Source organism: Pelobates fuscus, chromosome 5 (genome assembly GCF_036172605.1).
Source record: "Pelobates fuscus isolate aPelFus1 chromosome 5, aPelFus1.pri, whole genome shotgun sequence".
NCBI classification, from domain to species: Eukaryota; Metazoa; Chordata; class Amphibia; order Anura; family Pelobatidae; genus Pelobates; species Pelobates fuscus.
Genome location: NC_086321.1, coordinates 57,188,851 through 57,205,916, shown reverse-complemented (window position 1 = coordinate 57,205,916; position 17,066 = coordinate 57,188,851). Strand labels below are relative to the sequence as shown.

Sequence of the window (17,066 nt, the reverse complement as noted above, 5' to 3'; positions counted from 1 at the left end):
CCTCTGCAAGATATCTCACTATTTTTGACTTTTCTGAGCCTGTCAAGTCCTTCTTTTGACCCATTTTGCCAAAGGAAAGGAAGTTGCCTAATAATTATGCACACCTGATATAGGGTGTTGATGTCATTAGACCACACCCCTTCTCATTACAGAGATGCACATCACCTAATATGCTTAATTGGTAGTAGGCTTTCGAGCCTATACAGCTTGGAGTAAGACAACATGCATAAAGAGGATGATGTGGTCAAAATACTAATTTGCCTAATAATTCTGCACTCCCTGTATATTTTCTTTTTTAACACATTTAGGGAAATTACAATCCCATATCGATATTTATCAACACATTAAAGGCTGACAATGAACCATTCTGATAATTTTTCTACACCATTTTTAAGCCCTATATCTTATGTTGGAAATCAAAGACTTGACGAAGAGAAGTCAACAAAACGTTAATGGGACCACTAATAACCTAGCAAGTGTATCAATTAAAAAGAACTTGTAAAAGGACCTGAAAACACTATTTCTAACAAATAACCAATACCCAATAATATTCCTGCGTTTGAACATGAGTATGGTGCACAGCACAAACACCTCTTCTAATTTGATTTGATTACAAGCAATTTTAACTAATTATTCCTCGTTAATCAGTTACATCAATTAAAGGACATAAATAAGCACTGTATCTGAAATTTAAATAGCAAATCTGAAACCATGCCAAAACAAATATAGACGGGCACAATGCCAGAAACATCCATTTAGAGTTAAACACGCACACACTGCAATGTCCCTATGGAACATGATAGATTAGTGACATACCTGTCACATTTTAGCATCAACAATGCAGGGCCAGTGCAAGGATTTTAGGCCCCCAAACTGATTCACACACACACACACATACACACACACCAACTGCCTAATACATAAACATACACACAAAGTACTTTATACGTACACACATACATACAGCAAGCAACCCTCCCTCCTATAATTGGATGAGTATTGAGGGTACTAGAAGTAGCCCATTACAGATAGCGTGGTACCTCCTCTCTGTCTCAGGATGTCCAACTGCCATGCCTTACACTCCTACATCTCTCAGGCACGTCGCAGGGTGGCAGCATGCCCTCTTTTACTCAAGGCTTTTTGTCCGGGCATATCCTGGAGTGTGCCTGGAGTATGGGCGGGTAGTAGATCAGCACTGTAATTGCTGCTGCCGGCTTGCTGCTTGCGTCCGGTGACCCAATTTTTATTCTAAGACTGGCCATTCTCATGTGAGGGCAGTCCAGACAGGCTGTACATCCACTGAGGGCGCCCCTCTTACTGAATGCCCTAATTGATCATTGATGAGTGCACGGGTCTAGCGACAACTTGGGGTGAATATGAACTATATTTCGCCTTTTACACCATTGAATAAAATGTTGTAAATTACATCATAATCCTGTTCAGACAAGGCACGGCTAGGGTATACATTGTAAATGAAGATAAAAGTCAGAAACATTGTTTCATTTCTTACCTTCCCTATATGCTTTCTGTATTCTGCCAGGTGCAAAGGGCGGACAATGATTGACAGGGAGCTAAGATGGAGACACTGAGTCACAGTCAAGAGGTGTGGCTTTGTAGATATCATTTTATTTTTCACAAATGCATATTTATCATATATAGGGATAATTAAACATAATAATACAAAAGTAAACCTTAGAAATGACAGTTCCCTTTTACGATGTAAGATATGCGATATGGAGATAAACTCAATGTGGAGGGAAAAGGTGAGATCTAAATCAAAAGTAATTTCAAGGCAGTTTAGGGGTTGGCGTAATAATATTTTAATAATTCATTGTTTGACAACCTATGTTTTTACCATAAGGCAAAGTAGTCGCTACTTTGGCCCTTAATTTAATATTGTTGGATAAGCTTCAAATTATCTACAAATATGCCCATAGACATTCTGTAGATAATTCAGTTTATCCAAACATAGTCATTCAAGGCCTTTGTCTTATGATATGTTTTGACTGCATTCGAATGCAAGCAATATAAGCATTTCATAAAGGTTTTATATTTAGGAAATACTCATAAATATATTTTGGTTACTTAATCTAAAATTAAAAAAGAACATTCAAACTGAAAATACATAAAAAGTTGACTTTTGGTATATATTTTGTGTATCCCTCATTCTTGGATCCTCTACCAGAGGCTTGGGAGTCTGAGGGTTCTGCGCAGTATCGTAGGTGTTCCTAGAACTGTACTCTTCCGGACAGCGATCTCAGATGTCCCACCTGGAATCTGTTGAAGCCACTCTCCCAACTTGGGTGTCACAGCCCCAAGTGCTCTTATCACAATTGGGATGACTACAGCCTTCACTTTCCACATCCATTCTAGCTACTCTTTAAGACACTGATAATTGTCCACCTTCACATGTTCCGTTTTATTGTCATGATTAGTGGGCATTGCCACATCCACTATCACTACAGTCTTCCGTTCCTTGTCTACCACCACAATGTAGGGTTGGTTGACCACTACTTGCTTATCTGTCTGGGTGTGGAAATTCCAGGCTCTTAGTCTGTCATCAACCTTTTGTGGTATTGCTCATCTCTTAAGCAGGTTCAGCTCATATTCTAGCCCAAATGTGCAGATGTTTCTGGGGTTTACCACACCACACAATACCCAAAGTGTAGCCTGTGCAAAGAGGACAATCCAGCACCTAGTTGCTGGGGTACAACACGTTAACAGGGTAGGGTAGTGGGTAATTCTGTACCTGATACTCACATTAATCGTTTATAAATTAGCTACAAGCAGAATTCTGCAAAGGCTAGCAAAGTATCATGGAACTTGTAGTACATGCTGCTACCTATAACACTGTGCAGGACTGGCTATATTTTTTTAACCAGACACCAGTATAAAAATGCCTATAATGTAAGGCTGTATTAAATGTACTGTACCCCTGGACGAAGTATCCCAGGCTCTTGCACTTTGCCTGGGTTACAATATCGGTTCACTTGGTCGGGGCACAATGAGCCTGTGCTTTCATAAATATACTTGTTGGCTCCTAACTTTTTACAGTGTAACATTTGTATCTCCTAAATATATATGTTTTGCTATTTCCTATGTTTATTTTGTTTTGCTTTCTATATATATATATGTGTTCTCCTCCAGATAAATACCATGCATGTATAGATTGTAAGCTCGTTTGAGCAGGGCCTTCTTCACCTCTTGTCTCTGTTAAATTCTGTATGTAAACTACTTACTGTCAAATATCCCCATTTTATAACTGTAACGCGCTGCGGAATATGTTGGAGCCATATAAGTGAGAGCAATAATAATAATATAGAAAGTCTATAGAGTTTGTATGTATCCTATCACAGAGGACGCTGTAGCAAAATTTAGATCCAAACATACTTCATTACGCAGCGTTACGTGATTTATATTGCATGATTTACAAGTTATGTCTGCCATGAAGATTGCTGTCACATAGCGGTCTTGATGTGTAAAATCTTCCTTGATCAGCACAGCTCCCCCGGCAGGCTGCTTGGTTCACAACTTGCCACACCTTTCCATATATTCATATATGTGGGCAAGTTCTTTCAGCACTATTTAATTTGGTTGCCAACAGTGTTTTGGGTTGCCTTTTCATTGGCAACTGTGTTGGGCAAATAGATAGGACGTGAGTTGGGACAAAGGTTTATAAATAATATCAGGAAGTATTACTTTACTGAGAGGGTAGTGGATGCATGGAATAGCCTTCCAGCTGAAGTGGTAGAGGTTAACACAGTAAAGGAGTTTAAGCTGGATATTGGGCTAAGGTAACATCCCCAATATGTACTTGAAACCCAGAGTAATCTGAATGTAATCTGAATGTGCTTTTCCTGGTTAAATACTTTGTTATTATTTGGTACCTTCTAGTGCAGACATAGGCAACCTTCGGCACAGATGTTTTGGTCTACACCTCCCATGATGCTTTGCCAGCACTATGGATGTCAGAGCATTATGGGGGATGTAGTCCAAAAAACATGGATGTAATCTGGAGTGCTGAAGGTTGTCTATCCGTTTTCTAGTGTCTCACATGTGAATCCTTTATATAAAACCATTTATCAATTACCAAATTTAAAGGTGTTTACTCTGAACAAATCCAGTAGAAGGCCACGTCACTATTTGAATTCACTTTAATTTTGCATTAAAACCTAAAACAATCTCCAAATTTGTCCAAAGGCTGTGCAAGAAGGCAAACTGTTAAAATAATAATAATAAACTAGGATATATACTATACATTTTATAAAGTAATAAACTAATAATATTTAGAAATTAACAAAACTCTCCCTGATATTGTATGGTGATTATTTCATCATTATCTATAATTTTTGAGCTACCCTTTTTTAATTTTTATGATATGAATTTATTTGCACGGTTTCCTAAATAATATCTATTTGTATTCAATCTATCAATATCTTGTGTGCTTTATTATTATCATATTAATGTCTTTCTCAATTATCTCGATCTCCTGTGTTATAATAGGATTCGGATAGACCTTGTTTTTCGCCATCAAGGCATCTAATGCGATGTAGATAATAATAGTAATATTTAATAACCTAAATATATATGTTTAAGTTATTGGTGTATACCTGCCCCTTCTACAGAGTCTATCCCTTCTTCCATAAAGTTATCTATTAATATGTTACCAAATACAGCCTTTTGTAATGAAAGCTTAAAGTGCCCACCCTCAAATGAGCATTTCATAACAGTAAAATCTTTCTGAAATACTCACATTGACTATGTTGGAATTTCATTGAAATATCAAAGCAGTCCAAAGATATATTGAGACAAACTATGGACTACGTTGTTTTATGTATTTTTCCTACGCTTGACAAAAAAGTGGAACTACCGCTGTCAAAATTTGTCAAGCTCCCAGCTGTCACTAGTGATGGCTCATGGGGAAAAGAGGCTTTGCCTAAGGAGACTCGCGCCAACATCGTCACTACCAGGGAAAGACCCCAGAAGGTGACGGAGCCACTTAAAAATAAACTTACAGGAAGACCGCTGCTAATTATTTTTGATAATCACAAGTGAATCTAATGATGTACTTGCACAATCTTTATGGTGCTTTTTGTATGGTAACCCAGAGGCAAACAAACCTGGGATAGTGTCAAAGAGCACAAAGTTGGAACTGTCCCACATGATCCAAGACATGTCAGGAATGCATCAATTCCAGACCAGACTGCGTATTCTGGTTCGTAAAGAATGGTGGCGTCTTTTACGGGCATTTTACATATTTTCTCAGACCATCAAGCTGACGTATACCTATTGCTTTCTTAATGATTTCCCCATGTCCCATTGCAGCTTATTCCAGGAGTAGAAAGGTACTCCACTGGAGTTCATTGTTCACCATTAGCTTACCCTTGTAATATGGCTTTTTTCAAGATGTGCGTTGTCATGTCCTTTCCTGTACTTGTCTATATTGATTTAGCTGCCCGGTTAGTGCATCAGATACTCCACCACATCGATAGATAGCTTGTATGGGGTTTACTGCAAAACTAATCCAGAAAATGAAACAAACAAACTACATTCCCAGTCTGGCTATTGTTCCATACATTCATCAACTGTCATTTTCAATTCAACTAATCTAATTAAAGTGATAAACAAATACTTGTGTAAGGGGCAAATAGCCGTATATGGAGTAAGTATAAAGGGAGCGTAGGATAGTATAAAGGGAGCAAGTCAGTTGTGGTGTGCCGAGACCGACGATACGGTAGGCCTGTAAATAAAGAGAGCCCACCAAGGAGTGAGAAAGGAAAGTAAAGTAAATGGAAAGAAAAGAGAAAATGTTGAAATGAGGAGTGGGTGGGAGGGTCATTCTGATGCTGACCTCAAGCGATATGAGTCAGGTAAGGGGTGTCCCTTAAATAGGGGAGTGAATTAATTTAAGCCCCTCCCACAAATACAGGCCAAATACTTGTGTAAGGGGCAAATAGCCGTATATGGAGTAAGGATCCAGCATAAGCGTAGGATAGTAGAAAGGGAACAAGTCGGTTGTGGTGTGCCGAGACCGACGATACGGTAGGCCTGTAAATAAAGAGGGCAAAATTGAATAATCAAAGATTTAATACAGTCAACAAATATATACAAATTAACCAGACATTTCCTTAAATGCATTACAGTATTTAAGTCCTGGAAGGATTTTGAAGGTAGGACCAAAAGTGGACACCATTTGTTGTGGGTAGGATAGTATGTTATCTCTACTGTTGGTGCGTGTTGACTCGTTTCAGAATGTGGTAGAGTCAATAGGTAATGATATATGTGTTTACATACGTGGGATCGTTGAAGACAATGATCTGTCTGAGTGGTGGTGATGGTAGTGGATTCTCTGGCCTGAGAAAGGCATAAAAGGCAATGTGCATGACTGGTAATGGCCGACTTGGTAGTATAATTGAATGGTTGTAGATCTAATAGGTCCGATAAGGATGAAAAGTTGGATGGCTATTGGTAATCTCTGAGAGGAACGTGGGGGAATGTATTCCTGAAAACCTCTGAGTATATTCTTGTCTGGTATGATAGCATGAAGTTATGGCATGAAGTTATGGTAGTTTTGGCCATAGGTTATCCTGTGTTGTTGAATGCCTGTAAAATATATAATTAATGGTGTGTGAGATAGTTTAAGGTGGCAAAAAGAAGCAAAACCTAGGAGAAATGTTATGACACAGGTTGAGCTATGTCGTGTTCCAATGAGATTCTTTAAGCCAGGTGAAAAGCTGTGTTATGCGTTCTACAAGTATGGGACGAAAGTGCTAGGTGGGATAGTGCATGCTATGCTGCATGAGTATGTCTAATCCGTGATCCGTGTCTAATCCGTGATTTTGTCTCTAGAACGAAAGAGTGGCCGTGACTGTATGGGCGGCTGTAGGAAGCGTATGATGAACATGCCTGGAATATAATTGAGACAATTGTCGGCAGGGATGTATACCCCGCCTGGTACATGAAAGTAAAAGAAATGTGATAAGTTGCCAACCAAGTGAGTTCAGCAGAATTATCATGACCTTATGGATGAGTAGTGGCGTTCGTTGATGATATGACATGTGCTTAGTTGTCTGAGTAACAACGGATTGATGACCCTGACCATGATTTACCCCATGCCACAGCAGCTGCTACAATGGGGTAGATCCCCAAAGGGGCTGAGGTGGTGGAAGAATTTCCAAACCTGGATGCCATGGCCAACAGCTTCAAAGCAATCGTTCCCGGTAGATCGCTGCCAAACCCGTGGTAGACGCCGCGTCTGACCATCTGGTTGGAAACGTGTCAGACTATCCTGGAAGGAACATGCTTTTAACATGCCTAGTGGTTAAGAAATTCCCCCCCATGTGCAGGTCTGCTGTTGCTGGGGTGTCTAGGGATATCCTCTGATCGTCATGTTGGAAGTGTGGAAAAAAGGGGAAAGTACTCTGGATGTTAAAGCGTGGTCTTGTGGTATGATTAGCATGGCAAAATTATGCAACCGGGTAGGGATTGTAGTTCCTTGCAGTTGTAAGTACTAAGCAGGAGGTAGTGATTGATGTAGTTGAGAATGTTCCCTATTTGTCTTGTGGTAACTTGCGTGTATGGATGCCGACTCAAGTCGTATGCCCAGTAATGTGATGATAGTGTCTGGGCCTTCTGTTTCTTATGAGTACTGGGACGCCCAAGTGGCCAACCAGACTAAGCTGCCGTGAGGCTTCTAGTGAAAAATATGTTATCTTTGATCAACAAGAAGTCTTCTAGATAGTGTATGACTGTAAGGCCTCTGGATATGTTATCTAAACCAGCACAGAGTATCTGCGAATATCGATAGTAGGCTAATCTGTAGCCCGAAAGTTGAGCGGGGAAAGGATTGCCTATTTTATGCCCTGTAAGTGCCAGTTTGTAGGGTAGATGGTAGCCGTTTACTGCGTTGATGATATTGGTCTTACTTAACCAAGCTCCAACCCATGCTTGAGTGATAGCTGTAAATGTTGATCAATGGTGTTGTATAGTAAATGCAATAATGTCTGTGAAGCCTGTAGTACACCGAATGATCGATAGGGGTCAGTGTGTAGGTGAAAAATGCGGTGGTTCGTTGGTTTGTACATGAAATGCAATAATATCTGAGAAGCCTGTAGTACACCGAATGACCGGTAGGGGTCAGTGTGTAGGCGAAAATGCAGTGGTTCGTTGGTTTGTACATGAAATGCGATAATGTCTAAGAAGCCTGTAGTACACCCAAAGACCGGTAGGGGGTTTAAACGAATGATATGCATGAACATGCAATGGTTTTAGAACATACTTAGACAAAATGCAGCCGTAAAGTGAGGACCTGACCCGTGCATGGTGCCGTGGGACTGATGCCTGGCGTAACGGGTAGGTCGACTTACGGTTTGTGAGTCACTTGGACACCATCCACGGCGATGGATTGAAGAAAGAAGGTGGTAGGCCGGAAAACCCTTTGGCTGGATTCCTGACACAGCTCAGCTTAGAAAACCTCATGGAGTAATCAGGTAAAATGGCGTCTGGATGACCCGGAAGTGGAAATAATTCTGATGCTGACCTCAAGTGATATGAGTCAGGTAAGGGGTGTCCCTTTTATAGGGGAGTGAATTAATTTAAGCCCCTCCCACAAATACAGGCCAAACGGCCTTAATACTTGTGGAAGCTTTGTTAAATACATTAAAGAAACATTCACTGTTTATTGGAATGTAAACTGGTGGCAACTACCAGAACAACACAAAAAAAATTAATCAGTCATGTTCTGTATGTATTAATTAATTCCACAAAGAAACTTGGAGGTGATTTTATTAATTCCTCTTAATTTAACTACTTCAAGCCACTAATATTTGGGTATGATTAGGATCAACGTCAAACGGCATGACTTACATTCCATTAACTTTCTCTCAATGTAAAAGTGCGCTGATATTCTAGATATTTGCCAAAATGCTCATCGTTCATCACTTCTGATCAGAATATACTCTTATATTCATATCCCGCTTATGGAGTGATTTAGCAGGAGTGTGGAAATTTAAAATAAATCTACTTCTCTATGGGACTAAAGTGGTAGCCCAATCTACCACACAAAATAACTTTAATTAGAAAGATTGGGACCCCTGCCTAAAGCCTTGGACATAGCATCCTTTGCCTCCCCCCTAAGTCTCTACATCTGCCCCTTTCCTATTGTGCATGTGTACTAGCTGTGTGTGATTTGTTTGTGTCTGCGCACTGGCTGAGTGTGTTGTGTGTACTAGCTGTGCAGTATGTGCATGTGTGCTGGTTGTATGTAATATGTCTTTCCTGGCTGTGTATGTGATGACTGGGTGTCATGTGCGCTGGATGTGTGTGATGAGCGTGTTGGCTGTTTGTGATGCTTGATGTTAGTGGTGTTGTTCTGTGTTTTGTTTTCCTCCAGCTATCTTTTGTCTCCGGTGCAGGATTTGTCTTTTGCAACGGTGCAGGATCCTAGGTAGTCAAGCATTAGTTAAATTCCCTGGTGGCCATAAGGCATCAGACCAAAGTAATCTCTTGTGTTGGTCCTGGTGCTCAGTGATGAATCAGAGTGAAGGCTGAGGAACACAGCTGCCCGCTGCACTCTGAGTGACTAGTGAGTGCACTCTGCACTCTGAGTTACTATACACAGAAATAAATTTCCAGGGGGTTGTGCAACAGACGGCCAATGTTGAGAAGGGCTTCAAGGGTGGTCATTTCCTATTTGTAGATTACCTGCCTGAACCGAGATTGATGGAGAACATTTTTAGCAATGGTACACTCATCAACAATATGTATTTTACATGTAAAATACATACTTTTCCATTTGATTTGATTTGTTCATCTTGATCTTAAATATTGCTGGATATATTTTAGAAACTATGTGGAATCCCTTATTTTGTAGTATTTCATACAGAGTGTAAAATATTATACATTACCAATTTTGTCTGTCCAAAGTGTGTTTAGAAACTTTCCTTCTTTCTACCTTCTCATTGGCTTTTAGAATACATCCATTAAATCCTGACCTATGAGATCACTGTGGGAGGAGGAAGCAGGTGGCATTTACAGTCCCTGTGCAGAGAACGTAAAGACGAGTACAAAGTTGTGGCAGGTAAATGTGTTTCTCTGCAAAGTGGAGCATTGGAGCAAATGATATTGTAATTTGGGTTTTAGAGGCTACATTTCATTTTGCAACAAAGAAGTGATATAAACCAGGTGAATTAAACAGATGTAATAAAACAGCTTCTTTCGTACTCAAGTTTCCCTCTTACACTCAACACCAAATCAGAAAATAAAAAATGGGGGAAATGTAGACTCATAAACCATGTAAAAGAAAAGAATATACAATAGTGCAATACGATGCTATTGAATAGAAACAAATGTGTGTAGGTGTGCCAATCCAGAGACTTTCAAGATTATTTTTTGTGCATTCACGTAGCACACACACCACCACTCCTTCTGGACTCCTTCATAACCAATTACCAAGAGGTAGGGAATATCTTCAATATATTTAGACTTTATAATAGATGGCGAAAAAAGAAATTTGCTCTCCTGAACTTGCTCTGAGTACAAACAGCGTGGTGCAGCTATGAGTGTGGCACTACCCCCCTGGTGCAATAACTTAGCTTGGATTTGTGCGGACACCGAAATCATAGTACTCCGAATATATAATAAAATGGACAAAAGTTGATTTTACAGCTTAGCGCTATAAAATAAAAACAGTAAAAACTCAGACCACCTCCAAGACACATTTCACCTTTTCTCGGGCTTTCTCATACTTTCTCATTCCAGTTGAGAAAGCCCAAGAAGAGGTAAAACGCATCTCAGAGGCAGACTAAGGGGCTCAATGTACTGTTTTTATATATTATGTTTTGAGCTGCATATATATAGCTATTTAGATGCAAGGAGCTTGGGTGGCTTAAAGGGTTACTCCAACGTCAATGACTACATCTGCTTTTAAATTTCGTCATGAAGGAAGGAATTTGTCTGAGCAGATTTTCAGCTTTAAAAGCAGCATATCCTTCTTGTTGGTTACACCCCAGGCACAACTATGTTCCAGGCTGGCTAATGTCAAGTCTGTGCAAAAAAAACACAGCTGTGGTCAGCACGCACTGTGCATTGGCGACAGCTGTTGTCAGCTTCTCCCCTTGCAGGGGGCGCACCTGCAATGGAAAGCATCTATGTCTGTGCTGGAACCCCATCTTGACTCCTTGTCAATCATCACCATAAAGGTTGCCCTTTTCTGCGTTTGAACATAGGGGCAAATATGAAACTGAAACAATGTTTCTGTTCTCCTCATCTGCATCGTGTGCCTTGGCTGTGCCTGGATTTAACTGGATTGTGATGTCACTTACTAAATCTTTAACGTAAATTTTATAAGAAAATGTAGCATCAGATTATAAAAAACATTAATATAAGTTATAGGTGATTTTCAATATTTTTATAAAATGGTGGTGCAGTCAGTTCTGGAGAGAAGGCTAGTATTTAAAGTGGTACTGTCAGTTTAATTTTCTCTCAGTTTTCCTGTCCTTATGCCCATTGTATATGTATACTTTCCCTATTGCCAGGTGTCTTTATTTATATTTATTATCTTTTCCTTGTGCCAGATCTCAATACCCAGGTGCCACCATGTTGTTCTCGAATGCCCATAACCTAATAGTTTGCCATCAATGGGATTCTTTTGACTGATAGATTGTGGGTAAACTCGCTTAGCAAAAGAAATTGACCTTTACTTAAGTTCCGACCATCGTCACAGATTGCCAAAGATTTTGCTTCTTATAATTTTCATTAGGTGAAAGTGACAAGGAGGGGAAATAGACGGACAAAAATGTATTACCTTAAAAATTAAACCTGCAAAGTGACAGAACCATTTTTGCTAAATGCAGATTAAGGAACAACACACACGTAACTAGACAGTTTTAAACCACTTTTGCTAACATCTTCTAAAACAATAACAAAAAAAAATTGTAACTATAATGATTAATATATAAGGAGATATTATTGCTAAAAGTGAACCGGAATTTGTCATCGTCACACTTACAGGTGGCAGGCCCACCATAAATATACTCAAGTCACCTGAGGGAATTAAAACCAAAAGGTTGTTTTAAGAAAAGCCATGACTCAAATCAGAGGCTCAGTTATGACTTTGCAGTATATGAGGGAGTTACCTATAAAATGTTTAAATAGAAATGTGTCCATTTATTCCCCTACTCTGAGACTGGAGTATAAACTCTGACTCTGTTTATTTGGGTTAAACCCTGAGTGCTCCTGAGAGGTACATTGATGACAGTTATAATGCAAGCCTGTAGTTTATAAAACACTATTAAACAGTTCTACTTATATACTCAGTTTTTTTTCTAGATTCCACAGGACAGAACTATACCATAAGGATCTTACAGTTTTAGGCATGCTTACTTTGCTCAGACACAAAACTGTTTTACTATCTAACCAGTCAAAAATACCATGAAAAAAGATTGCAAGCTTTGCAGACAAGATGCTAGATTCGCACTGCATCTGCTCACTCAATCATTAACCTTTTAACGTGTGCAATGAGAGAATAATGCCACAACAAATACGTTTGTGATAAATAAATGATTAAGTATATAATTAATAATAATTTGATATTGATTATCAACATATATATTCTGTAGACAATTAACTCAAGGGCATTATTATTATGAACAGGTAACAATACACAGTGCTGTGATTTAACTCTTTGAGTCCCAAAAAGTGTGAGTAACAAAAAAAAATAAAAAAAAATGTTAAATCCGTTTTCTTCACAGACTGGCAGTGTGCAAGCTTTACATACAGCTAACAATGAGTTAATATTGCAATAAAACAAGGATCTCATGTAGAACATGTGTCTTCTGTGTATGTAAAAAGTGCAATACAATTAAGAGCTTGAATATGACAAATCTGGGCTATAACTGACTTATAGGGGACACCAGCAGCTGAAGTGGGATGGTTACATGAAATATAATTTTTTTATAAAAAATAAAATATTGTATATGTCACAGTGAGTTTTAATTATTAAGGGTTTTTTGTTTGGGTTTTTAAGAGGATGCACAGAAATAGATATAAGTATAAAAGCACATTGCAGTAGAATCAATAATTTAGAAATGGAACGTTCATCATTAGAGTTGCTACTGATGAAAGGGTTAAGAAGTCACCTTGAACACTGTTTGAGGCAGGTGTATAGAAAGCATGTCTCAGCCGGGAGGCAGTGCCAGGCTGGGGAGCTACTTACCTCTTTATGTAGTTTCTGCCATACAGGATCTGTTGCAGCAAGGTCACCAGGGCAAAGGCGCATATGAAAATGAAGAATAAAGTTCTGTTGCCCAGCAGATCTCTGCTGGAAGTGGGGTCCGCGTATCCCATGATTTGCAGAGGCCCCCCCAAACGCAATGCAGCCGGGGGTCCTGGTGGTGGTAGTGAGGCTGAGTGTTATTGCAGAGCTGCAGGGACGATGCCCTTGCTATTCACAGTGGAAACATGACAAGCCCCCAGCCCGGCCCCCCTAGGCTCCAGCAAGCAGAGGACAAGGTGCCCCATTGTGTATGCTCAGTGCCTGCCCCAGTGGCCAGATTCCAGGAGCACTGAACGTGGGGGGCATGTAAAACAAACAGGGCTGAGCCCCCCAGGCTGATGGGTGGAATAAATGCAGATCACAGGCAGCCCCCTGACATCTCTCTGCCCCCAGTCTCAGTCTGTCTATCAATACAGTCTATTTCTCCTGTGTCTTGTTTCTCCCAAATCTGCCTTCTTCCCTCTAGTCTCTTTCTCCCCTAGTATGTCTCTCTGCATCCCCCCAGTCTCTCCTATCTCCCCAAATATCTATAGTCCCCGTCTCTCTCTCTTTCTCTCCCCCAGTCTCTTTTTCCTTCAGTATCTCTCTCCCTTCCCCCAGTCTCTCCTATCTCCCCAATCTCTCTAATATGCCTCAGTCTCTCTTTCTCTCTCCCAGTCTCTCTCTCTTTCTCCCCAATGTGTCTCTCTCTCTCTCTCTCTCTCAGTCTCTCTCCTCCCCCTTTCACAAACCTCTGCTTGCAATTATTTACTCTAATTTCAGCTGATGTTCCAGATGACTTGGGCAACAGCAAAGCACATGTAAAATTTGTTTTAAAAAATTCAGGATTCAGCAGCAGCAGCCATGCATGTAAAGCATGCCCTGTGCCATCAGCAGGTCCTGTGATCCTGGCCAGTCATATCTGCACCCCTTTCTCTTTGCACAGGGACGTGACTTGGGTAGAGCTGTTTGTGAAGAATAGAAATCTCTTCCACTAGCTGTCTCTGCAACACTATGTAGCAGTGGCTGGATGCCTGCTCTAGATGCTGAGAAGCCCTGTGCATTTTATTTTGGCACTCAGGATGCATGAATGAGTGAGGCATGCTTTGAATTCTTCCCTCATTGTATCTCTCTCTCTGTCTCCCTCTTTCTGGTCACTGCTTCATAGAAGATGTATTATTTTTCCTGACTAAGCACAGTGAAGGTCACAGAATCTCCTTTTCAAGGACACAGCTCCTGCAATCATGAGTTACTGCAATGCCTCATGTGAAATTGCACAGTGCATGTAGAACAGATTGAGACTTGCATGCACCGATAGTCCAAATGTTAACCATTTCGGCAACACCTGGTATATCTGTATTGTACTGTCTGTCATCCCTCAGTTGTACAGCACTGCGGTGTATGTTGGTTTTTGAAAAATATTAACAGTTAACGCATACAATATACACCCCTTTGGCTCTGAAAACAAGGTTAATAATGTTTGAACTAAATACACAAGGGTGAGATAGTCCAGTAATTTGAAGGGTTAATTCCGTCATTTATCTTTCTAAGGCAGATACTATATCATTAAAATTACCATTGAGAGGGGAAGGGGCCTGGCTTCTAAGATGGCAAGACGTGTTCTCTCTTAGCTCCGACACAATTTAGCACAAAACCTGCTATAACTATTAAAAAACACACACTGGTTGCAGCATCCTAAGCACTGTGGACTGACCGGTACCGAGTGGGAACCCAGAGACTCCAAATTTGTGCGGATACACTGGAAAGCTGAGCTGTCCGGCTATGAGGTCTAGCTTGTACTGCGGGCTGGTGCTTGGGAAAGGCGGCCGATCTCCCGACATAGGGCTTGCTCCTCATGATGAATCTTATGCCGACCCCCAACCCCCCATCTGGACCGATGGGGGATATGTCTGTCCCCACTGGGGAAACTTCACCTGCAAGATGGGTATCGCCTGACAAGTCGATTACTGCATGGCGAGTCCAAGATGGCCGTCGAGCCGGAACATTTCCCACACTCGAAGGCCCAAACGATCCAAGTCTGGAGAGCAAGCTTTGAGGCCAGATTTGACAGTGTGTATCAAGCTTTTTGGGAGCGCATCTATTGTAGAATCCCTACCACCACTGTGGAGCCAGTTACCCACACTCCTGTACCAGATTGCCGACACCAATCAGGGCCGGGGACCTGTAAGAAGGTCATGACTGCCAGCCGACTACACAGCCTAGTACCCCCCGTAACCCAAAGCTCCCTCAACCCTGCTGACTGGAGAAGGATGATTCCTGTAAAAAACAGTGAGAGTCCCTCCTAAGGGACGGAAGCCAATGAGAGATAAACTCAGGTGCAGTGGCCACTACCCAGCTTACAAGCCGCAGTGTGATACCTGGCTCCACCAAGGAGCTACTGATGGCTACATGCCAGGCCGAACTATAAACGGTCTCCTGCGGCATACCAGCAGTGCTGGTTGAAGTCTGGACAACCAACGGAGTCGAGTACCCAGTGGCCCTACAGCAAGCCTTCTCTAAGCTAGCATGTTGTATCACAATTTCCAGCCAAGCTTAGCTCACCACTAATCTAACGTGCTAACTGTTTATGTAGAGCTAACATGTTTTGCACCACATATACCTTGTATGCTGTCAGTTTCCATAACCAAACTGTGGCTTGCTATTTAATTCATGTACACGGACATACTCATTATGGTGTTTCCTCTTGCATACAGATTTAAAAATGTGCAGTTACATCTATTGCCACACTGTTATACTATGTGTTTCACTGATCTTGCTTCTGCTATTGGAGCAACTCAAGATTGACTGTGTACAACAAAAATTAAAAAATACCATTGAGCTGGGTAAAGAGTGCATCTGGATTACAGAACATACATTGAAATGAGAAAACATCTCAGTGTAGGAAAAACAGGCCATGCATGCACGCAAAATAGGAACATTTAATTCTGGCAAAAAAAACACGTCTTTATCAGCCTCTTGATTGAAGTTGAGGATGGATGGTAATGGTTGGCACAATTTGGAAGAACAAAACCAGAAAACTTAAAATACGTTTCAAACTAGAAGATTTCGTCTAAGGCAAAGAAAAGTTTTTTTTACTGTAAGAGCAATTAGGATGTGGAATTCTCTGCCTGAAGAAGTGGTTTTATCAGAGTCCATACAGATGTTCAAACAGCTACTAGATGCATACTTGCAAAAACAGAATATTCAAGGATATAATCTTTCAATGTAGGGTAATAATTGCTTGATCCAAGGATAAATCTGACTGCCATTCTGGGGTCAAGAAGGAATTTTTTTCCTAGCTTGTTGCAAAATTGGAAGTGCTTCAAACTGGGTTTTTTGCCTTCTTTTGGATCAACAGCAAAAATCAAATGTGAGGAAGGCTGAACTTGATGGATGCAAGTCTCTTTGCAACTATGTAACTATGTAACTTGCAGTTTTCCCCTATGGCCGTGATAATACTCAATGTATCCTTTTTGGTGAAATATTATGATTATTAGACTTATATAATTATATATAAAATCCACAATAATTCCACAGTATTGTATGTTGTGACACCTGCACAAAAGGAGATGTGGGTCCTGCTAATAAGTTAAAAAGTTATGATAATTTGCCTTAGTTTACCCAAGTATAAAATGTTTAGAGTATTATTATCCTTAAAGGGACACTATAGGCACCCAGACCACTTCATCTCAAACCGCTGCTTTTTCTTTCATAAGGTCTCTGAGAGACGATATGATTGATACAGTATGGGTCCCAATGCTTTCCTATGAAAAAGGAATTGGACTGGCTGAGATCATCAATCTGGATGATCTCA

General features: G+C 40.5%; 1 protein-coding gene across 2 annotated transcripts in view; it reads right to left on the bottom strand.

Annotated features, from left to right (window-relative positions):
• ST8SIA5 (ST8 alpha-N-acetyl-neuraminide alpha-2,8-sialyltransferase 5) overlaps nucleotides 1–13,743 on the bottom strand; it is an 85,254-nt gene extending 71,511 nt beyond the window's left edge. For both annotated transcript variants that reach the window (XM_063453881.1, XM_063453882.1), the window contains exon 1: nucleotides 13,214–13,743. In XM_063453881.1, the coding sequence (XP_063309951.1) occupies nucleotides 13,214–13,344 (131 nt within the window). In that variant the 5' untranslated portion in view covers nucleotides 13,345–13,743. The remainder of the gene's footprint in view (nucleotides 1–13,213) is intronic.
• Nucleotides 13,744–17,066: the final 3,323 nt, after the last annotated feature.